General features: G+C 41.9%; 1 protein-coding gene across 2 annotated transcripts in view; it reads left to right on the forward strand.

The window, feature by feature from the left end:
* NELL1 (neural EGFL like 1) overlaps positions 1–24,809 on the forward strand; it is a 721,145-nt gene that overhangs the window by 46,974 nt on the left and 649,362 nt on the right. For both annotated transcript variants that reach the window (XM_080687783.1, XM_080687782.1), the window contains exon 3: positions 9,037–9,187. In XM_080687783.1, the coding sequence (XP_080543909.1) occupies positions 9,037–9,187 (151 nt within the window). The remainder of the gene's footprint in view (positions 1–9,036; positions 9,188–24,809) is intronic.

Below are 24,809 nucleotides of genomic sequence, written 5' to 3' on the forward strand. Positions count from 1 at the left end.
CTTTCATTCCTCCTTACTGAACCTTACAGGATGGGTGGTGTTACTACCGTGTTGCCGGTGCGTGAGGCAACTCATGCGTGAAGGAAGGAAGCTGAGTTATCCAAGATCTCCCAGTTTTTCTGGGGCAGCTGCGTTCAGACACAGGTTGAGCTGAGCTAGATGGATGGGGCTGAGAGACAGGTTCATCTACTCTCTTAGCATCTTTCAAATACACAGCACAGTACTGTTCACGCTAGGCATCATATTATACATCACACCCCCAGGACTTGTTTATCTCCTACCTGGAAATTTGTACCATTTGCAATGCGGTCTTAATATGCAATCTTTTCACCAGTCTTTCCTTTTCTGTTCTCCTGCCCTGTGATTCAGATAGAGCCGGCATCCCTGCTTTACCTCTCTCTCAGAGGCGTCCAGCTGAGATGGGGGTGGAGGGATGAGGGTTAGGGGGAAACTAGATCACTGGAATGTGGAGAGGCAGCCTAAAGAGAAGGAGTGGTTACGATTTGCTAATTTCTTAGTGACAGGGGAAGTGGGGCTTTTCCTAACTGGCATTTTAAATGTTTACGAGCAGAGCTCAGCTGCCTCACCAGGCCTGCCTAATTAGTAAAATTATGGGGGTGCTGCAATCTCTTTTGATTGAATAACATAGTAATTACAAAAAATGATTACTATCGTGTGTCATAGGGTTCCTTAGGTTTAGTCTCCTGATGGAGGAGTTGGGGACGCTCAGCTGGCTTGCTTATTCCTTAGGCAGCTCATTATTTTAATGCACTGTTTCTCAACAAGTTAGGGTTATAGTTGAGTGTCATTGGTAAACCTCTTTTGCTGTGTTCTGGTCCAGACTTTGGAGTCAAGCCATATTAATTATTAATGTAAGGGACATTTGGTAAAGCTCTCCCATGTGCTTGGCCGTGTGCAGTGTATGGGATGGTACATGCTGAGAAACCATTCCTGGTGAAATATCCAGTCTGGTGGGCATGGTCACCATTAATAACATGATTACATGCATGAAACTTTGATGATGATGAAAATACAGTGAAACAATTCAGGGAACCCGAGCTGGCCTGGGGCAGTCAGAGAAAGCCCGAAGGAGTGACAATTAAGCTTGCACCTGAAGGAGAGGAAAAGAAGAGAGAGGTCACTGCAGATAGGAATGTACCAAGGTGGGGAGGAACGCGACCCTGGAAAGAAGCAAAAGGCTTGTGTGGCTGGAGTGCGGAGTGTGAGGGGGTTGGGGAGGCAGAAAGAGAAGATGATAAAAAAGTAAGCAGGGATGCCAGGTGAATGCCATGGAGTGTCATGCGAGAGTCAATTTTGTCTTCATTTACTTACCTTAAGCCTGGGTAAGCCGTAAAACTTCTCTGTGCCTCAGTTTCTTCACCTGTAAAATGGGGAGATGTTGATATTTAGCTCACAGAAGTGTTATACAAATAAACTGTTCATAAATATTTTCTGAGTGAATATAATGTGTCAGGTCCTGGGTGTACGATGGTGATTTGTCCCTTTTTCACACCCCAGCACCAAGTTCACACACGTGGGTGACCAGCAGATGTAGCACAGTGAAGTGGTGTGTGGAACCAGCCTGCCACATTGGGATCTCAGCACCGTGGCTTCCTAGCCCAGTGTCTTTCAGAAAATTACTTCAGTTCTGTAAGCCTTAGTCTTTCTTGTCCGTAAAACAGGAAAGGTAATAAAGTATTGTAAGGGAAATGAAATGCGCAAAACAGTTAGCTTGCACTTGGCACCATAATAAGCCATACACGTTTGCTTTTTATCATTCTGGCTTCCGGAGCTAATGGCAGTTTAATGCGATGCTATTGTGAACTTGTTAGTGGAGATAGAAATTCCTACATGTTAAGTGGGAGTCTCCTGGCATCCCCACCAGTTTCTAATTGTGATTTCTGCTGCTTTGAAAGCTGCTTGGATCAATAACATCTGACGTTCTCAAAGAAAGGCTGCAGGACCTAACAGTGGGACACATGTCCCCCTACCTCTTGACAACAAGACTCGCCCGTGGATGCTTGGCAGGTTCTGAAGTGGCAAATTTCCTCTGTACTCAGAAATGAAAAGCCAATAACCATTTCAAATGAACGAGTGTTGCTTTACCTTTTGTGGCCAGTCTTACCACCAGCTTACATGGGACTCAGGCTAGGAGCCTGTGCTATGTCTTATATCAGGATTCTGCCTTGGGTTGAGGTTCTCGGTGTAAACGTGCTATAATTGCTAAGATGTTGCCTGGATTCCCCATCAGTCAGAGCTGAGGTGGGCTGCCCTGGTGTGTTTGTTTTGTCATGTTTCTGGTTGCTGCTGTGTTTGCTTGCTCAATTCACCAATTGTTGGAGAGTTCCTTTCAAGATTAAGTTGAGTAGCCCACCAGGTGTGGCTCAGTGGTTGAACTGTGACCTATGAACCAGGAGGTCATGGTTCAATTCCCGGTCAGGGCATATGCCCGGGTTATGGGCTTGATCCCCAGTAGAGGGTGTGCAGGAGGCAGCTGATCAATGATTCTCATCATTGATGTTTCTATCTCTCTCTCCTTCTCCCTTCCTCTCAGATATCACCAAAAATATATTTAAAAAACAAGAATAGGTTGAGTAGATGCTTTCCTGCTGGACTTTTAGTGAGCCATATGCTTGCAGAGAAAGAAAAATGCAACAAGGATAATGGGAAGCACGTGGGCGTTCACATCTGCAGAGTGATCCCTCAATGAAGGCCCTCTTCTCCCCCTCTCTCCTGCTTGGTAAATGCTCATTCATCTTTTTTAAAAAATATATATATTTTATTGTTTTTTTTTTTTTTACAGAGAGGAAGGGAGAGGGATAGAGAGTTAGAAACATTGATGAGAGAGAATCATCGACCAGCTGCCTCCTGCACACCCCCACTGGGGATGTGCCCGCAACCAAGGTATATGCCCTTGACCGGAATCGAACCTGGGACCCTTGAGTCCACAGGCCGACGCTCTATCCACTGAGCCAAACCAGTTAGGGCTCATTCATCTTTTTTGACTTAGGCTCAAAGATACATCCTCCACAGATGTCCTTCCCAGTCTCCACGGGCTCCCTCCTTCCTTTGTGCATTGCCCCACTCTACCTGTTGTCACCAGGTAACTTAGGAAGCCATCCTAGAAGGCAGAAAGTGCATTTTTACTTTCATTTCCCTGGTGCCCAGCACAAAGGAAACACAAGTATTTGCTTGTCCACAATGAAAATAATAGCCATTGCACCCTAGGAATCAGGGAAAAGATAAATGAAGTTGCCTGTATCTTAGAGAAGAGTGCCAGTACCATCGTTTAATTTCTTCTCTACTGCGATTTCCTCCCTTCTTCACTCAACACAGTTTTACTGATGCTTAATCACTACATTAGCATTTTCAGTGTTTCTTTAAAAATGACTAGGTAGAGCTGCCTCATCCCAGGAAAGAAAAAGCACTTAACCCTTGCTGCGGAGTTAGCACTTCTTAACTAGATCATGCAACACCTCTGGGTATCTGGAACTACATTCCTTTTCCCCCTCTTTTAAAAATGTAAAGTGTTCACTCAAAGCGGTGGTTGTGTGGGAAATTACTGCGATGTAGTGATAGACTTCAAGTGCACTCCCAGAGGTCACAAAACAAAAAGCTTCACAGACAGACCAAATCCAAATGCTTGAATCATTTCGCTTATGAAAGCAATTAAAAATATCCAAGAGGAAGTAAGGGAAAGAGATAGAGTAAGCTGACACACTTAGAAAAGGGTACAAGTGGGGGTCGGTGGAGAATAGGAGACCCCACTGGATTCCTGGCTTATCCACTGGTCATATGTTCAAATTTCCTCTCTGCCCTATCAGCTTTGTTGCTGATGCTGTGGTTACATGGATTGGAGCTGAGGTTATAAAAACAGGGGTACAAAACAGATAGAAATGTATTGCCTAAATTAAAAAAAAATCTCTTCTCATCCACCTAAGACCAAGATATATCCCAGAAAAGTATTTTGGATGACTAGTTCCTAAGCTTTAACTAACTGGGTCAGCTTATGGTATCTGTTTGTGTGTGTGTGTGGGGGGGGGAATAAAGAAAAAAAGGGGTTCAGTGGATGGGAGGTGCCTGAAGCCAACATGCTTTATCTATCAGAGAGAAGCAGGGACAAACACATCTGCCTACAGCTGTGGTTCACCTGTTAATTTGGTGATCAGCTGTGGATTTTATTTAGCATTTCTCAGAGTACACATGAGGCCACAGTGTGAATGGAATGAGTGTCAAAGATGGGTGTTGGATTTAGGGATGACATAGCTGTCATTCTGAAGGTGTCATGATTTGTACATAATGACTTAGTCCTCCCACCCTTTCTATTTATAAGTCATACCCTTACTCAATCCTTTTTAAATGTGTGTTCAACACACTTATGTTCCATTTATTCCATCTATGTTTAACACGTTTCACAGGTTGCTAACTTGCTATCTATATTTAACATGTCCTATGAGCTTTATCCATCCCACTTGTTTTTCTTTAGCGGAATTGAATACAGCAAACATACATTATAGTGGTTGAATATGGAAGTATAATATTCACTGTAGGTTCTCAATTGGTTTTCATTGGTTGCTCTTTTAACTCCAGGATAAAAGCAGGCTACTGCAAAGTAGGTGACATGTCACTATATTCAGTAATTGACAACTTTACATTTATGGTGATCTGGAAAATCAGTGGAGGAGAAAAATGATAAAACCTGGGTGTTTAAATAGCCTCAATACCCTATTTTGCTATGATGGGTTAAACAAAATGGTGAGACTAGGAAAGAACCCAGAGATTGTGCAGCTCAGTCCTCAGTTTTCAGATGTGGAGAGTGAGGCTCAGAGGGGTAAAGAATCTTATGCTAGGGGCACAGCGAGGTGTCGGCTAAACTCAGAGCAGTCATTAGTCCCTTGAAACCTGGTCCAGTTTGCTCGCCTCTGTACTGTAAGAAGTGGGAATACTTCCATGTGTTCTTTTAGTGGCTGCATTATGGTAAACATTTACTCAAAAGAGCTTTTCTGAGGATGAGAATGTACATAAAGTCTTGATGTATCAAAATAAATTTTTTTACATTTCATTCTGGTGAGCGCTAATGGGGTCTTTACTTCAACGTGCCAGTCACTCTCACAGAGAAGTGGGAAAAGCTGGCAGAAGAAACGTTCCCTTTCCCAGGAGGGCTGGGTGAGCAGAGGTGTGGTGGGATGGATGAGACCCATAGGTGGGGTGTCCTACAAAGAGGAGGGGCTGAATTGGCGCTGACCTTCGTTTTCTTTAATTCCATGGCTGCTGGCACTTGAGAAGTACCCATTGATTCCCTTGTTTTCCAAATGACATCCCTATATTCTGACTAATATGTGTGCTTCCTTGAAGTAACACTGTAAATGACAAAAATAAGTGGAAAATACATAATTCAATACATTTTTATTGGCTGCCTGTTTTCTGCCAGGCATTAAGAACAGTGAATAAATAAGTATGCCCGCCCTCATGTAGCTTATAGTCTCATGGTGAAAGAAGGAAAATAAGGTAAGGAATATGAAATAAGATTATGATGTAAGGGAATAATAAATGGATCACTATACACACACACACACACACACACACACACACACACACACACACACACACTAGAGGCCCGGTGTACGAAATTCATGCACAGGGTGGGGGTGTCCCTCAGCCCAGCCTGCACCCTCTCCAATCTGGGACCCCTTGAGGGATGTCCAACTGCCCGTTTAGGCCCGATCCCGGTAGGATCGGTGCTAAATGGGTAGTCGGACATCCCTCTCACAATCTAGGACTGCTGGCTCCCAACTGTTCGCCTGCCTGCCTTCCTGATTGCCCCTAACCGCTTCTGCCTGCCAGTCTGATCACCCCCTAACCACTCCCCTGCCAGCCTGATTGATGCCTAACTGCTCCCCTGCCAGCCCGTTTGCCCCTAACTGCCCTCCCCGTAGGCCTGGTTCCCCCCAACTGCTCTCCCCTGCAGGCCTGGGTTCTCCCCAACTGCCCTTCCTTGTAGGTCCAGTCACCCCCAACTTCCCTCCTCTGCTGGCCTGGTCACCCCTAACTGCCCTCCCTTGCAGGCCTGGTCCCTCCCAACTGCCCTCCCCTGCTGGCCATCTTGTGGTGGCCATCTTGTGTCCACATGGGGGCAGGATCTTTGACCACATGGGGGCAGCCATCTTGTGTGTTGGAGTGATGGTCAATCTGCATATTACTCTTTTATTATATAGGATAGAGGCCTGGTGCATGGGTGGGGGCCAGCTGGTTTGACCTGAAGGGTGTCCCAGATCAGGGTGGGGTTCCCTTGGGGTGTGGGGTGGCCTGGGCGAGGGGCCTGTGGTGGGTTGCAGGCCAGCCACGCCCCCTGGCAACCCAAACTGAGGTCCTGGTATCTGGGATTTATTTATCTTCTATAATTGAAACTTTATAGCCTGGAGTGGAGGCCTGGGCCGGCCAGGGCAGGCGGAAAGCTTGGCTTCCTCCATTGTCAGGGACAACCCTAGCCTCCTGCTCTCTCCAGCTCTGTGGCTACCACCATTTTTGTTGGGATTTATTTATCTTCTATAATTGAAACTTTGTAGCCTGGAGTGGAGGCCTGGGCCAGCCAGGGTGTGCAGAAAGCTTGGCTTCCTCCATCACCAGGGAAACCCAAGCCTCCCTCCTGCTCTCTCTGTGGCTGCAGCCATCTTGGTTGGGTTAATTTGCATACTCGCTCCTGATTGGCTTGTGGGCATGGCTTGTGGGCATGGCTTGTGGGTGTAATGGAGTGATGGTTAATATGCATATTACTCTTTTATTAGATAGGACATATAGCCATGCCCCCCATCCTGGCGCTGGGCCAGGGCACCTGAGGCTATGCCCCCTGCCTGGCAGGGCTTGACAAGGGTGGGACTGGCCAGGTCTGGATCTAGCCCAATGTGGGAGGAGGGGCCGGCTGGGTCTGGGTCTCACATGATTTTGAGGTGCATGTGGGTGGGTGGGGACTTGACTCTGGGTCCCGTGGTGAGCCCCAGACTCTGACAGGAGGAAGGTTTTCATATACATTTTACTAATTTCCTTTCATCTCTGACACTTCTATTATAGAGAAAGGGCAAATAGCAATATTAAATTATTTCCTCTAATTAATCCCCTTTTAATGTGAAAGAATTTCGTGCACCAGGTCACTAGTATATATATATTATGATAGGTGAGATGGAGAGAATAACTAAAGTGGTGTGTTAGACATTTACGGAGAGCCTGTTTTGGAAGAACGGACCAAGAGGTTGCGTTTGCAGCCAGAGCTGAAGGTGGAGGGGCCAGGCATGTAAACAGTGGGAGAAGAGCACTGTGGGTAGAGAGAGAGGACAAAGACACTGAGGCAGGAGTGGGCTTGGGGAGCTCCTCTTGCAACCTAGAAGAGTGTGATGCTGTGGGGAGAGGTAGGCAAGAGTCAATTTCTAGGTTACCTTGCAGGCCATGCTAAAGAGCCTGGATTTCACCCTGGGAGCAGTGGGAAGCCATTTGAAGGTTTCAAGCAGGAAACTGAAATGATTCTGACCTATGCTTTTAAAGAGCTCTTTGGCTGTTGTGTGGAGAGTGGAGAAGAGAAGGTATCCTGGAAACATACTTTCTCCTTATCTCAGCCCTAGACCAAAGCTGACAGCAGGCCACCTACTAGTACAGTAGTGAAGGCCTTCTTTTGGGAAGAAAAGCAGATGTCCAAGTAAGGTTATGCTGGTAGATTGATCTCCCTGGGTTGGGAGGTCCAACCTTCATGCCATTCCTAGCCTGACTTTTGCAGATGGTAGACCAAGGTGTTCTTTTCTGTGCTGCAAATTTAAACCAGCTACTCATGGAATTATGGAAGGTTAAGTTCAGGAGGCCTTGACAAATGACCTAGTCCATACCCTCATTTTGCAGATGAAGAGACTGAGGCCAAACTAAGGTCAAGAATTCAAGGATTTCTTTTTGTCAGAAGCCACTCTTTAGCTGAGGTGCTTTAAGTTCCACACACAGGTCTGGGATATTGATGGACAGCGCAGTGGTGCAGTGGTGCAGCCTTTGTGTTCTGTGTTTTCAAAGGCTCCTTCTGCAGCCCCCAAGAAATAACAGGGTAGTTACACAGTCAGAGGACGTGGTCTGGGAACGAGGAGTCCCACTAAACCCTTTTGCTGTTCATTTGTCATTCTTTGAAGAGTTTTCTCGCTCAGCTCCCTCGGTGCCACTTTCTGATGCCAGGCAGCGTAGTGTAAAATGAGGAGATAATGCCCGGTTTATCATGACAAGGGGGAGTCTGAGCATGAAATGATGAATGTCTCTCATACACGGATGTTGCAGAGAGAGATTCCTGTCTGGTCTCCCACACCTCTAGGCCTGGACTCGAATAAATATTTTATGAGGAAAGTCACACTGCATATGTGCAGAGAAATTCCAGGCACGTGTATGGATCATGAGCTTGGCTTGTATTTATTCTTTAGGCAAAGCGGAGTTGTCTGGTATTATTAGCGCTAGTAAATCTTGGTGGGGTACAAAGCAAGGATGGGTTTCCCTAGGTGCATTGTGGAGAGAAGGCCACAGAGCCCATGGGAAAAGTGGACTTGGAGTCTGCGGAGTGGCGTTTGGATCCTGCTAGATTCGGGATTCTCTGAAGTTAGGGCCCCATTTATTTGCCTGCCTCTCACCTTATTTACAGCAACCTAATCTGTTTGCAGCAGGCCAACTTGCTCAGTGTCCTGTCAAAATTCCCATCAGAACACCACTGGCCAATTGTGAATGTGTCAAAGTGACAAGTGGGCACGGTGGCCGGGATGGCATTTCTGAGTTTTGCTTTGGATGAGCGAGCTGTATGGAGTGGTGGCTGGCGTCTGAAAATGAAAAGCATTGACAAGAGGGGGAAATGAAAAATGCAACCTGGATCATTTGGACGTGGCATTTTTAACTGTGCATCTTCTCTCCTCTTCCTTCTCATGCTCCCTCTCCTCTTTTTTCTCCTGTATTTTTTCTTTCCTTCTTCTCCTCCTCCCTCTCCCCCCCCAACTCCTGTTTCTCCCGCTCTTCATTCTTGACTCCTAGACACACACAGAGAGATCCATGCAGCCCCTCACGTGAGTGAAAAATTAATTCAGCTGTTCCGAAACAAGAGTGACTTCTCCTTTGTGGCCACTGTACAGCAAAAGCCATCGACGTCCGGAGTGATCCTGTCCATTCGGGAACTGGAACACAGGTAAGAAAGCTCAATCTTGGAAACCTGCGTAGGAGGAATGCACTGCACAGAACGCCTGGGGATTTAGAGGTGGTAGCTCGAGAGAACATGCAGCTGGCTGAGGCCTTGCTTCTGTTGAACACATTGGTACATTTACTTTGCATTAAGAATTTACTGTGGGCCAAGTGGCTTTCTTGTTTGCTCTCCAACGACCGCTTACGAGTATCTTTCTGAGCGACCTCTAGCTTCTGGTGGACCTTGCTCGTATGAAACCACATTCTATCCATCATATTTAGGTCGTCAAGCAAGCTAATGAGTAATTTTTAACAGTAACCTTTAATAAGTATTTATTGTGCAGAACTGTGCTTGTCACTGGGAATATTAAGGTGAATAATAGGGAATTTTTATTCTAAGGATCACGTAAGTTAATGGGGAAGATGGACAAATAAATGTCACAGTATTATAGATGCAATGCTAATACGCTGTGTTAAGGAAATAAAGGCAATAGTGGTTAATCTCAGAATGGGTTGTGGTAAACCACAAAAAGCTTCAGGAAGGGTGACGGTTGTGTAAGGACAAAAGTGAGTAGATATTTGACAGGCTGAATGGGAAGGAGTAAGGGATCAGAAGAACAGCATCCTAGAAAGAGGTTGCCATGATTTTGACATGGAACAGGTAGGTTGGTAAAAATAGTAGTAACTAACATTATCTTGAGCACTGATTAATGCCAACCATTGTTCTAAACATTTACACTAAAATGTTAAACATGTAAAATATTTTAAATCATCAATATGTAAGATACTGTAGGTTTTTTTTTGGGGGGGATGTGAGTTAGTTCAAGGATTTTTGAAATTTTTTAATGCTTGGACTGGTTTAAATATATAGCAATACCTCTTTTATAAATGTTTCTGATAGAATTAGCATAATTATATTATGGGCTGATAATTTGATTCTGGGGAGGCTGGGAAATCTATTATTGGAAATGTTCATTTTCTATTTCTTTCATGTTATTCTATTTAATTTTAAACTTTTTTTGGATAAACTTAAATTTTGTCAATCATACTTCATTAGGTTTGCATTTTTTGGAGCAAAGAGTTGGACATTATATCTTATGTAATAACACTTTATACTTGTGGTGATATCTTTTAAAATCTGTAATGTAAAACATATGTATTTCCTTCTTTTCTTGGCTGGGCTCATCATGGGATTGTGTAATCTATTGTTGTTTTTTAAATGAAACAGTTCTTAGTTTTATTGATCAAGGCTACTGATTTTCATTTTAAGTTCATTGATTTCTGCTTCTTATTTCCTTTTCAATCATCTTAGTGGTGATTTTACTAGCTTCTTGAGTGTTCATTTATTTTCATTATTTTCTGTTTACTGAGTGCTTTATATTTTCTTGTATTACTTTGAATTCAGCACATTAATATTGCTATATAATGTTTTCATTTTCTGTACTTTTCTATAGTTTTAAATTTCAATTTGACATTCTCTTTGATCCAAGTCAGGGGAGTGTTTAAAAATTTCAAAGTGATTAAAATAAATATTTATTGTATGACCTGGTTTTATTTAAAGACATCAAAATGTGCTTTAAGACTCCTAGACTTTTGAGTTTGCTGAAATTTTTTTTTTCTGAAATTGGGTTTTTGCTGAAATGGTGACCATATAGCATGCTCAATATTTTAATTTTGGGGGCACATTTTAAAAGAATGGGTAGCTTTTGTGTATATAGATATATACAAATACAACTTTGTATGCACTGCTGTTCAGTTATCTGGCTCCTATGTGTTTTTAGTTTTACTTGAATGATGACATTCTGAGAGAGGTCGATGAATAACTTTCACTGTGATGAGAATTTTGTCATTCTCCTTGGGTAGGTTTGAGAGCCAGCAGGACTAGATATGTCATGCATTACTTGTATCCCATTTCATTGCCCAGTCCTGGGAAATTGGGTCTAGCGGTGGGTGAAGGATGAGAGAACATGGATAGTGGAATAATTAGGCAGTTTCTGTCTTGATTGTTTGGGATGTTTCCTCTCTGGTTAGGGCTGCCCAGAAATTCATGGCTAGTGTCATGGCGTACGTTGTCCCAGGCACAGAGGTTGCCCTGGATGTACTACATGTAGAGGTTGCACAGGACAGGGAAAAGGGCAGAGGTGTTGGTATCTGGAGACTGAAATAAATAATTCCTGGAGATTTTTGTAAGTATTAGAAATATTTGTAAAACACTTAGCATGAATGGGAACCCAATGAAAAAGCCTTTTAAGTTTAAATTGACATTAAAAAAGTCTTGGTGGCAGTGGCTGTGATGTGGTTCTGGCCATGTTGGTGGCAGTGTTGGTGGTGATGTTGAAATTTCATGCTGAAGGAAAACAGGATGCTGAGAAGTGGCCAGGTAAGCAGCCATCACTCCTCTCTAGTTCCATGGTTAGAGGGAAGTGAGTATCTCCCAGGCTTTGTGGTTGTATTCAGTTTCCAGTCCAAGTTCCCCTCTGCTGATGAACTTGTGGAATGGCACTCGGGTTCTGAATGCTTGCCCTGGCCATCATGTGCACCACAGGAAGTCATCATCCAACTGCCTTTCTGACACCTGCCATCCAGAAAAACAGCATTGACTGTTTTGGAAATCACTGTTTCGAATTTCTGCTAGGCTTCTGGCTATTCTCAGGCGAGGCCATTATTGAATTAATGGCAGGAGAGTTCATTCAGTGGCTGAGTTCCCTTCCAGGCAAGGCAGGCATCTCTCTCACCTGGTGGGGATGCAGCAGCCAGAGGTTGGTGATTTGAGAGGCTGTGATTCCTTAAACCAGACTGAACTTTTTGGCACAGCTATACCTGCACACTTCCTAGTAACCGAGCCAATTGAGTTCCCATGGATATCTTAAGTGGATAGATAAAATGAAATGGAAAATTTAAGTACAGAGATGATTGAAAAACGTACCTAGGGGTAGCAATTAAAATAGATTTTTTTAATGTAATGGAATGGGCACTCTTATTTTAATCTATATTCCTGATTTGATGGATTTTTTTTTTTTTTACAGTACCAATAGAGCACATTGGAAAAGCAACAAAGATGAATCTGTCTTGCTGAACTATCTTAATGTCATTGCAGATTTAATGTTTATTTTTTTGTAATTCAAGTATGTTAATATAGGGCATTGTTAAAATGCAAAGCTTAATTAATGTAGATTAAATGTAATGGAACGTAATGCCAGTATACGCAACTCTAAAAGATATGATGGTAAATATTCTGTTTTTCAATTTTATCCCTAAATGACAGATAAAATGAAATCTAAGCATAATTAATAGGAAGCTGAAATCTAGGGGTCTAAGAAAAAACCTGTTGCACAGATCTGTGAGAAGATGAAGAGGACATTTTGGGCTTCCTAAGAGGGCATCTCTTTTATTTAAACAAAATTTTTGTATTTCAAAAGATACTCTTCGGTTTTCTGAGTTCTTGTGGTAGGAAGAACTTTCCTCTTGGATGCCAGATAGACCTGGGTTTAATTTGTGGCTTTATCAGTCACCAGAGTGTAAGCTCTTGCAACTGCTCTTAAGTTACCTCACCTCAGTGTAACCTTCAGGTGATGTGAAGGTATTGGTTTACAGCATCTTGGAGTAACTGGGGAGTCAGCAAGAGCACAGAGGTGAATGGGTCCTCGCACCCTATGTATTAGGCACTCAACACATGCCATGTCCCTTCTCATGGCTTCTTTCAGTATTTTTTAAATTTCTCCCCCAATTCTTCAGAAGTGAAAAGTGGTTCTTCTCACCACTTGGCATGGTAATTAGGTTTTTCACATCAAGAGTTTGTTATAGTTAATAAACAAAAAGGGCTGTCTGTAATGGAATGCATTCGGTAAACAGCAGACTTACCTTTCTAATTATGAATTATTTAAGCTTATATGTAAATAATCAGATACTATCAGATAATTGATTGAAGAATATCAGAATGTAGGGTAGGAGGTGAGGGGGAAATTCCAGAAGAGGGTCATAAGGTTTGATGAAACCAGCCCAAGAAAGAACTTTTCCCTTGGGTGATTAGCAGTAAGGAGATTTGACTTTGGGTGGTAAACACAATGCAATCAATATCCAGATGATGTATCAGAGAATTGTACACTTGAAACCTGTATAATTTTATTAACCAATGCCACCCCAATACATTTATTTAAAAAAGGTAGTACATTTCTAGAAATTATATCTTTTACATATATTTAGAAGTTTAATTCCTTTTTCAAGGAGATATAGTATATAAGGCTTATATTATTTAGAAAGTGGGTATTTTCTATTGTTAAATTGCTTACATTTGAGAAGGAAGGGAGCAAAATTAAAATTGGAATCTTACCCTAATACAGATCTATTTATGCTGCTTTCAAAGTATACAAATGGTCCCCACATTCTACACATAAATGGAGAGGATTTCCTTTTAGAACTATGCTTTCATTAATCTGTAAGCTCCCTTATCAGCATTCATGAAGTAGTCATGTGTGGTAATAGATGCTGGGCTACCATTGTAAAGCATAGAGTGCTGGAGACACAACACATGGATGGTTAGTGCCCTGATAGGAGGACTACCGGGAGCACAGAGCAGGGTACCTGGCCTTACCCAAAAGGAATGAAAAAGTCTTTCCACTGAGAGTTATGCTTATTATGCAAAAAAGAACAAGTAGAAATCAGCCAGGAGAAGATGAATGGAAGAGGGTTCTGGACGCAACATGAGTGAAGGGGCGCGAGATGAGAGAGATCATGGTGCATTAAAAGAACTGAAGACAGATTCAGCATTATTGGAGGGTGGTGAGAACCTAGGTAGGGAATAAGGAGCAAGGTTTGGCAAGAGGCCAGATCATGAATGGCTGTATAGTCAGTGCACAGCCATTAAAGAGATGTAAGCGAAGGTGTGGCATGATTATATTTGTGTTTTGGAAAGATGGCACTGGCTGCTTAGTGGAGAATGGCATGGAGAGGGCAAAATTGGAGACAGAGGGCCAGTTAGGTTGCTGCCACTGCCTAGAATCTAGACTCTAGCTAAGAGGATGAGTCATGGACTAGGTCAGATAGTGGTGGTGCAAATGGAGAGAAGCTGATTAAGAGATCATCAGGAGATCGAGTGAACTGATTGTAGTTCTGTGTAGCATCTTGGAGGGTGGAGAAGGAGGAGTCAAAGGTGATGCCCACGGTTCTGGCTCAGGCTATGGGGAGTGCTATGCCCTGAGAAGAAGGGTTGGGTGGTTCATGTCACAAAGTGTAGTTGTTTGAATTTACTTTGAGATTTTACTTGCATAAATTAACCAAAATAGAGAAGAGCTGAAAAGGGTAACAAAGGACAGGAGATAACTCGCTGGTGAATGGAATTACTTACTTCTGGATCGAGGCTGCTGCTTGAAGAAGGAAACAGCTAAAAGCTGAAAATGTGCACCCTCCAGAGATGCATCCAAATGGGTTTGGAATCTGGGTTTCCATCCTTCTTATCTCTATGACTAGTGGAGTGTAGACACAGCTTCAAGGCTGAGGGTAAAAGCTGCAGTGTGCATAAGAAAGCAATTTTCAGATAGATGAAAATGAATGGGAGGATCTCATGTCAAGAAAATGAGGTTTTTCAGGAACACACTAATTAAGTAAATTTTAAATCTTCGTCAGAAGAAGCGAAGCTGTTCAGATAACTTTTGACCTTAATTGAAGACAAGAAATATCACAGCAATAGTGGGTAATGTCTTGAACAAATTGTTCCTGCTTGTAATATGCATGTAAAATTTTGGATTGCTTAATGTTTGACAAGTGGAAAAACAGCAAATGTAGCCATTAACCTTTACTTTTTAGTAAAAAGTCACAATTTCATTAATATTTATGCACCAAATCATTTAAGTTCAGTGGAATTCTTCCAGAGAATTAAAAAAGAAACTGTTGTCTTTGACCTTCTTTGGAATTAGTAGTTGTGAAACACCAGCATATCAGGAGAATATTTGGTTCTGTGGAGATAAAGGTGGATGGACAAGCATTGTCACTGGTGAAAGATAGATTTAACCCCCCATTTGTTGAGTTCTAGGTGGAAGGCACCCAGACTGTCAGTCCATAGATGCGGGTGGTGCATTGGCTGGGATGCTGGGCTGGGAGTCAGGAGTTATGGGCTTGAGTCTTGGCTCTGTCACTGAATACCCAGGAGACCCTGGACAGACCCCTCCCTGTACCTCAGTTTACTTACCTGTCAAATTGGAATTCATTTGTCATTAGATACTAACCATCGTCAGACACAAATCTGTTGGTAGGCGCATTGGTGGATTCTGCCGTAGTGAAGAGGACATGCAAGGGGCCTGTCCTCAGGGAGCTAGCATTCCAGTGGATAAATACAGACACACAGAAACAAAATGATAAATGTCATGCAGGAAATTAAAACAGGGACGAGTGGGGAAAATAGGCCAGAGAGGATGGGACACTGGAACTGAATCTAAGGAAGAGCCAGCCATGAGAAAATCAGAAAGCTGAGTGTCCCAGATAGAGAAGATGCTAAACTTGATGATCCTGAGGCAGGATCCTGCCTGGTGTGCTCAGGGATAGACAAAGGGCTGGTGTAGATGGAGCTTTGCAAGTTGTGGGTGAGGGTAGGAGAGGGGTGGTTGGAGGTGAGGTGTTAACAGTAATAGCTGCCTTAACAGTTTTACAGTGTGGGAGAAAGTACTTCAGAAATGACAAGTGTGATACTTACACAGGCTGTATCATTTCAGGTTCAAAATCACTTATTGAGCACCAGCTATGAGACAAGAAAGTTTACCCATCCATCAGAATTGTTCCTTGGAAATCAAAATAATTTCTTAATTTGTGATTCTACAATAATTACATCAATTTTTAGAGCAAATGAACAAATAAGATCAGTAATTTATTTTTTAATTCTTCTGATTATTGTTCTTACTTTTCATTGATGGAGTTGGTTGCCAATGATCATAGCCTGATAGGCATGATTTCACAGTTCACCATCGGAAGCGTTATCAGTTCATCCGGAGACAGCCAGAACGAGGTCCTTTTAGCCAGTAATAGCCTTTCTTGAGAGATGGAAGGCCTCGTCCCCCAGACATGGAGCTGGAGGAGGATGTGGTGTGTGGGAGTGAGGCGCTGTGAAAAGGGGTTTGTGGCTGGAGTGTAGCCTGCAGGGCAGGGGACTTGCAAAGACGTGGGGCATTGACAGTGGTAGACTCTTGTCTGTGAGAGGTAGCCTTGTAGGGTTTGTGGGTGAGCATGGACTTTGTTATAAGATAAAGGTTGAAATTGCAGGCCTGTCATTGGCTTGCAGAAGTGCTTTATTTGGCTGGCTCACATTGAAATGGCTGCCAGAGTATTTTTTTTTTCAAATTTTTATTAAGGTATTATATGTGTACATATCTTACCATTGCCCCCCCCCCCACCCCACTCCCATACATGCCCTCACCCCCCAATGTTTTGCATCCGTTGGTTACTCTTATATGCATGTATACAAGTCCTTCAGTTGATCTCTTATTTCCCCCACCTCTCCCTAACCTTACCGCTGTAATTAGACAGTCTGTTTGATGCTTTACTGCCTCTGTAACTATCTTTTGGTTCATCAGTTTATAATGTTTTTCATTATCCCCAAATGAGTGAGATCATGTGGTATTTTTCTTTCATTGACTGGCTTATTTCACTTAGCATAATGTTCTCTAATTCCATCCAGGTGCCTACAAATGGTAGTAATTCCTTCTTTTTTTATGGCAGCATAGTATTCCATTGTGTAGATGTACCATAGTTTTCTGATCCAGTCATCTGCTGACGGGCACCTAGGCTGTTTCCAAATCTTAGCTATTGTAAATTGTGCTGCAATGAACATAGGGGTGCATATATCCTTTCTGATTGGTGTTTCTGGTTTCTTAGGATATATTCCTAGGAGTGGGATTACTGGGTCAAATGGGATTTCCATTTTCAGTTTTTTGAGGAAACTCCATACTGTTCTCCACAGTGGCTGCACCAGTCTGCATTCCCACCAGCAGTGCACGAGGGTTCCTTTTTCTCCGCATCCTCGCCAACACTTGTCGTTTGTTGATTTGTTGATGATAGCCATTCTGATAGGTGTGAGATGGTATCGCATTGTCGTTTTGATTTGCATCTCTCGGATAATTAGTGACTTTGAGCATGTTTTCATGTGTCTCTTGGCCTTCCTTCTGTCTTCTTTCGAAAAGATTCTATTTAGGTCCGTTGCCCATTTTTTTTATTGGATCATTTATCTTCCTTTTATTAAGTTGTATAAGCTGCCTGTAGATGTTGGCAGCTTATAACCTTTATCAGTGATACCATTTGCAAATATGTTCTCCCATACAGTGGGGTTTCTTGTTGTTTTGTTGATGGTTTCTTTTGCTGTGCAAAAGCTTTTTATTTTGATGTAGTCCCATTTGTTTATTTTCTCTTTGGCTTCCATTGCCCTAGGGGCAGTATCAGTGAAAAAGTTCTTTTGGCATATGTCTGAGATTTTGCTGCCTGTGGATTCCTCTAGTATTTTTATGGTTTCCCATCTTATATTTAAGTCCTGTATCCATTTTGAGTTTATTTTTGTGTATGGTGTAAGTTGGTGATCTAGTTTCATTTTTTTGCATGTATCTGTCCAATTTTCCCAACACCATTTATTGAAGAGACTGTCTTGACTCCATTGTATGCTCATGCCTCCTTTGTCAAATATTAATTGCGCATATTGGTTTGGGTCGATATCTGGATTCTCTATTCTATTCCATTGATCTATATGTCTGTTCTTGTGCCAGTACCAGGCTGTTTTGAGGACAGTAGCTTTGTAATACAGCTTGAAATCTGGTATTGAGATCCCTCCTACTTTATTCTTCTTTCTCAGGATTGCTGTGGCTATTCGGGGTCTTTTTTTATTCCAGATGAATTTTTGGAGAGTTCTTTCTAGGTCTGTGAAATATGCTGTTGGTATTTTAATGGGGAGTGCATTGAATCTATAGATTGCTTTGGGTAGTATGGACATTTTGATGATGTTGATTCTACCAATCCATGAACATGGTATGTTCTTCCATCTGTTTACATCTTCCTCTATCTCTTTTTTCAGTGTCCTGTAGTTTTCTGCATATAGGTCTTTTACCTCCTTGGTTAGGTTTATTCCTAAGTATCTTAATTTTTTTGGTGCGATGGAAAATGGGATTGCTTTTTTAGTCTCTCTTTCTGTAAGTTCACTGTTGGTGTATAGAAATGCCATAGATTTCTTGGCGTTAATTTTGTATCCTGCTACATTGCCGAATTCATTTATTAAGTCTGTTAGTTTTTTGATGGAGTCTTTCGGGTTTTTTATGTACAATATCATGTCATCTGCAAATTAGGACAGCTTTACTTCTTCTTTTCCAATTTGGATGCCTTTTATTTCTTCTTCTTGTCTAATTGCAATGGCTAATACTTCCAGTACTATGTCAAACAGGAGTGGTGAGAGTGGGCATCCTTGTCTTGTTCCTGTTCTTAGGGGAAATGGTTTTAGTTTTTGCCCATTGAGTATGATGTTAGCTGTGGGTTTATCATATATAGCTTTTATTATGTTGAGGTATGATCCTTCTATTCCCATCTTGTTGAGAGTTTTTATCAAGAAAGGGTGTTGGATTTTGTCAAATGCTTTTTCTGCATCAATTGATATGACTATGTGATTTTTATCTTTCAATTTGTTTATGTGATGTATCACATTTATTGATTTGTGGATATTGTACCATCCTTGCATTCCTGGGATAAACCCTACTTGGTCATGGTGTATGATCTTTCTGATGTACTGCTGGATCCGATTTGCTAGAATTTTGTTGAGGATTTTGGCATCTACATTCATGAGGGATATTGGCCTGTAATTCTCCTTCATTGTGTTGTCTTTATCTGGTTTTGGTATTAGGGTGATGCTGGCTTCATAGAATGAGCTTGGAAGTGTTCCTTCCTCTTGAATTTTTTGGAATAGTCTGAGTAGGATAGGTTTTAGTTCTTCCTTGAATGTCTGGTAAAACTCTCCTGTGAAGCCGTCTGGCCCCGGGCTTTTGTTTGCCGGAAGCTCTTTGATGACTGCTTCAATTTCTTCCATAGTTACTGGCATATTGAGCTGTTTAGATTCTTCTTGATTGAGTTTTGGAAGGTTATATTTTTCTAGGAATATGTCCATTTCCTCCAGGTTGTCCAGTTTGTTGGAATAGATTTGTTCGTAGTATTTTTTAACAATCCTTTGTATTTCGGCGGGATCTGTTGTTATTTCACCTCTTTCATTTCTGATTTTGTTTATTTGGGTCCTCTCTCTTTGCTTCTTGGTGAGCCTGGCTAGAGGTTCATCAATCTTGTTTATCCTTTCAAAAAACCAGCTCTTGGTTTTGTTGATCTTTTGTATTGTTTCTTTGGTCTCTATGTCGTTTATCTCTGCTCTGATCTTTATTATTTCCTTCCTTCTGCTTACACTGGGCTTTCCTTGTTGCTCTTTTTCTAACTCTTTGAGTTGTTGGGTTAGGTAATTTATTACCATTGTTTCTTGTTTTTTGCAGTAGGCTTGTAGAGCTATGAACTTCCCTCTCAAGACTGCTTTCGCTGTGTCCCATAGATTTTGGATTGTAGAGTTTTCATTGTCATTTGTTGCCATGATGTTTTTTATTTCTTCTTTGATCTCTCTGGTAACCCAGTCATGGTTTAATAGCATGTTGTTTAGCCTCCATGTGTTTGATTTCTTTGGGTTGTTTTTATTGTAGTTGATTTCCTGTTTTATGCCACTGTGGTCTGAGAAGATGCTTGATATGATTTCTATCTTCTTGAATTTGAAGAGACTTTGCCTATGTCCCAACATATGGTCTATCTTTGAAAATGACCCATGTGCACTTGAGAAGAATGTATATTCTGTGGCTTTGGGGTGAAATGTTCTGAAGATGTCAATTAATTCCATCTGGTCTAGTGAGTCATTGAGGATTGATGTTTCTTTGCTGATTTTTTGTTTAGAGGATTTGTCCACTGGTGATAGTGGGGTATTAAAGTCTCCTACTATGATTGTATTGTTGTCAATTTCTCCTTTGATATCCTCCAGGAGTTTTTTTATGTATTTGGGTGCTCCTGCATTGGGTGCATATATGTTTACCAGAGTTATTTCTTCTTGTTGGAATGCTCCCTTTAGTATTATGAAGTGGCCTTCCTTATCTCTTGTTATGTCCTTCAGTTTGAGATCTAATTTGTCAGATATAAGTATTGCTACCCCAGCTTTTTTTTCAGTTCCATTTGCCTGGAAAACCTTTTTCCATCCCTTCACCCTCAGTCTGTGTGCGTCTTTTTTTCTGAGGTGGGTTTCTTGTAGACAGCAGATATATGGGTCATGTTTTCTTATTCAATCCATTACCCTGTGTCTTTTGATTGGGGCATTTAATCCGTTTACATTTAAAGTTATTATTGATAGGTACTTATTTGTCGCCATTCCTATTCTTTACAACTGTGTTCCTTCTTCACTTTCTATTTCTTTTTTTTTTTTTTTTTTTTTTTTACAGCAGACCCTTTAGCATTTCTTGCATTGCTGGTTTGGTGGTAATAAATTCCCTTAGTCCTTTTTTGTCTGTGAAGCTCCTGATTTCACCTTCAATTTTGATTGATAGCCTTGCTGGGTACAGTATTCTTGGATTCATCCCTTCCTTTGCATGACTTTATATATTTCATTCCATTCCCTTCTGGCCTGATGAGTTTCTGTTGAGAAATCAGTTGCTAGTCTGATGGGGGTTCCTTTGTATGTAACTTTCTGTCTCTCTCTTGCCGCTTTTAAGATTCTTACTTTGTCGTTGGTGTTTGCCAATTTAATTATAATGTGCCTTGGCGTCGGTCTTTTGGGGTTTATTTTGCTTGGGACTCTGTGAGCTTCTTGGATTTGTGTGGGTTTTTTCTTCTCCATATCAGGGAAATTTTCTGTCATTATTTCTTCAAAGAGGTTTTCTATTCCTTGCTCAGCTTCCTTTCCTTCTGGAACCCCTATTATGCAGATGTTGTTTTGTTTCGTGTTGTCCCAAAGTTCCCTTAGGCTCTCCTCCTGCCTTTTAATTTTTTTTTTCTAGAAGTTGCTCTACTTGGGTATTTTTTTCCCATCTTGTCTTCTAGCTCACTGATGCGGTCCTCTGCTTCTTCTAGTGTACTCTTGATGCTTTCTATTAAGTTCTTTACAGCAGCGATGTCATTTTTCATTTCTTCTTGGTTCTTCTTCATTTCCTCTTGGTTCTTGCTCATATTGTCGAATTTGTCTTCCATTCTTTTCAGCCACCTTATGACCATTTCTCTGAATTCTTTTTCTGGAAGGTTGCTTGCCTCCATTTCGTTTACTTCCTTTTCTGGTGATGCCTGCTTTTCTTTCATATGCGGGCTGTGTCTTTGTCTCCCCATGGTCTCTCTTCTCTGGGTGTCTGGTTATGTAGTTCTCTCTCTCCTGCGTTGATTTAAAGGCACAAAATACAGCACTACCAGGTACAACACACAAGGCACTGAACAGAAATGTATTCACGATATTAATAACCTCCAATAAAGGTGACCACCAGAGAAAGGCAAATCAGGGGATAGTAGAGAAAGAAGAAGAGGAAAAAGAAAGAAAGAAGAAGAAGAAAAAAAGGGGTGTCAAAATGAAATTGGGAAAAGGGAAAAAAAGAAGAAAAAAAAGTAAGAGAGACAAGAAAGAGACTAAGAGAGAAAGGGAAACAGACTATATATATTGGGGATAAAACTCCAATAGAGCAATCACTTATCCCAGCAAATGCCAGCAACAAGTACCTGGGGATTAATACAAACTACAACACCAACTAATATTGAGTGAGGCAAGGGAAGACAGAAGCACTAAACAAACAAAAAAATGAACAAAAGAAGAATAAGCAAAACAATCTCACAAAAAAGCATAAAAATTTGCTATAATCTACATTCAAGTGAACAACAACAAAAGGACAGAGAGAAAAACAATTTTTTGGGTAGTTAAGACAGCGAAGAGAGAGGTGTGTATGGACTTGGAGCAGGGGATTGGAGATTAGGTATATAAGTAGGGTGAAATTTTAACGGGGGTAAACAGAAAGAATAGGGAAAATCTAAAGCAGGAAAGGGGTAAGATAAACAGGACACCGAAAAGGGAAAAGTGAGGAAGAGAGTGATGGCATAAAGGTAGAGTTGAGATAGAGTAAAATGATACTAAAGGAAAGATAAAAATAGAATGTAGAACATTAATCCCAAAACAAAATGAAGAGAAAATAAAATGACACTTAAGAAAGATAAAATAGCAGTAGTAATAATACGGATTGAAAATAAAAATGTAATAATTAAAAAGGTAAAATCAAGTGAGGAAAAAAGAAAAAAAATAGTTTCTTGAGTAAAAGATGCAAAAAAATGAAAATAAAAAAATAAAAAAATAAAAAATAAAAATAAAATGTGGAGTAGTGAAGGTCATTCACTTCCTCTGTTGTTCTGTTTGGCACGCCTGTTTCTCAGTCCGGACAGTATTGTGGTTCCCTGCGTTCCACTGCTCTTCAGTGATGTAAGCCAGTCCTGATTTTAAGCAGGCGGTGTGTCTTAATACGTATTCCTTTATTTTTGATTACACAAGAGTCAATTTGTGATTCAGCCCCTGGTGGCAGTGTTTCTGGATTGACTTCCGGGTCTATCTATTGCCTCTCTAGTCAGTGTTAGAGCCTTCTTTCCCTGTGGCACTCACTACCGGTTTGTGGGAGTGGGCTGCCTCAGAGCTGGCTCTCCGATGGTCACTCCCCGCTCCAATCCCCAGGTTCCAGAAAAACAACTTTCCCCTGCAGTCTCCCAGGGTGTCCCCAACTGGGTGATCCTATGTATTGGGCTTAGTAATCAGAAGCAAGAATTTCAAGAGGAAAAAGCCCAAGTGTGCGCACTCCGTGGCTGCGCGTAAGTCTAGCACACCCCTGAAATTCTTAGGGTGTCCCTGCACGTCAGATCAAAATGGGTTGCTTTTTAGAGAGCCCTTCTGTTAGCAGCTCTGAGGACCCCCTTCCACATTCACAGATCACACCAGCCCCAACAGCCACGGATTTTTCTAGGCACAGACTTCCCTGGTCCTCCAGCTCCCGCAAAACGCGCGTTCCTCTCTCGCGCTGGGACCAAAGACCTCACCTTATCCCAGGGGAAATCTGACCTTTCCGTGGTGGAGTGTAGAGCTCCTCTGAACACGTGTGTTTGCGCCAATTGGGGAGTGTTGTCCTGGGGCTCGCAGCTGTTCCGTGGGTGCCACAGTTGTGGATTCTCAGGCTTCTGATAAGCTCCACTTTCCGGTTCCAGATGGCGTAGACTCCGCGTCCAAGCCTGCTGCTCTGGGAGGGGACCCAGCCGCAGTGGGAGTTACCAGGTCAGGGGAACCCCGTCTAGCAGTCTCCCACCTTCTTCTGGAGTTCAGCTGTCCCCCAACTTGCCAACAAACACTCCTAGTGCGACCCTCAGCTGTTCTTTCTTTCTGCTCCGGGACAAGGCTCATAACACGTCTCCCAGAGTATTTTTTGATTAAAATTTTTAATAATCATGAATTAGTTCCAACATTTAAAAATTGGGTGAGCTGTCCTAAAATTCAATTTTCCAGCTTCTTTTGTACATGGGTACATGCATTTTACTTTTCTCCTAATGTTACATTAATAAAAAAAATCAACACATGGCCTCACAGTGATAGGGAGACAATCGGGATAGAGACTGTGGAAATCTGAAGAATGCATGTCCTTGGGAACAAGGAATAAACTATCTCTTTCTGGATATTGTATATTCAGTGTCTCGAGTTTATCTGGATTTAAACCAATAAAAGGTGGGAAAGCGCGGTGACTGCTTCCAGCGTTCAGAACATGACTGTACTTTGTAAAAGAGCAGATGAGTGTGTTTGGTACTTTTTGATTTTCAGCACTGTTCACAGAAGAATCTTGGGCTGGAAACTGGAGCTGTTGGTCTGGCTACCCTTACTTATATGGTGACAGATGTCAGACTGAATTTGCACTTCTCACACATAGTGAAAGGGAGGCAGAATTGATTGCTACATAGAATGTGCCAGACGCTTGACCTCATTATCTCATTTTGTCCCCATCACAACCAACATAAGATAAATGTTATTTTTCCATCTTTGAGATCAGGAACTTGCTGGTCAGAGAGGTTGAGCGATTCATCCAAGGTTATGTAGATAGAAAATGGCAGAGCCAGAATACAAAGCCCAAGTCTGAAGAATTTGAAATACGACACAGAAAGGTACTTAAGGATTTTGACCCAAATCCTAATTTATTTATTTTTTGTGAATCCTCACGCAAGGATTTTTTTTTCTATTGATTTTTTTTTTTTTTTTAAATAGAGAGTAGAAGGGAAGGGGAGAGACACAGAGAGTGAAACATCGATGTGAGAGAGACACATCGATTGGTTGCCTCCCACACATGCCCCAAGCAGGGGACAGGGATTGAGCCTGCAACCCAGGTACGTGCCCTTGACCGGAATTGAACCTGCAATTCTTTAGTCTGCAGGCTGATTCTCTAACCACTGAGAAAAACTGGCTAGGGCCCCAATCCTTATTTTTACATATCGTTCTTCACCACTGGTAAGCTTCATGTGAGGAATTGCAGTCTTGCTGAGTTGGACATGTAGAGACTGATGTAATCCCGGCCTGCCTCAGGGCACATATCACTGACTGGCAGGGG

The sequence above is a fragment of the Plecotus auritus genome, assembly GCF_963455305.1.
Source record: "Plecotus auritus genome assembly, chromosome: 9".
Taxonomy (NCBI): domain Eukaryota; kingdom Metazoa; phylum Chordata; class Mammalia; order Chiroptera; family Vespertilionidae; genus Plecotus; species Plecotus auritus.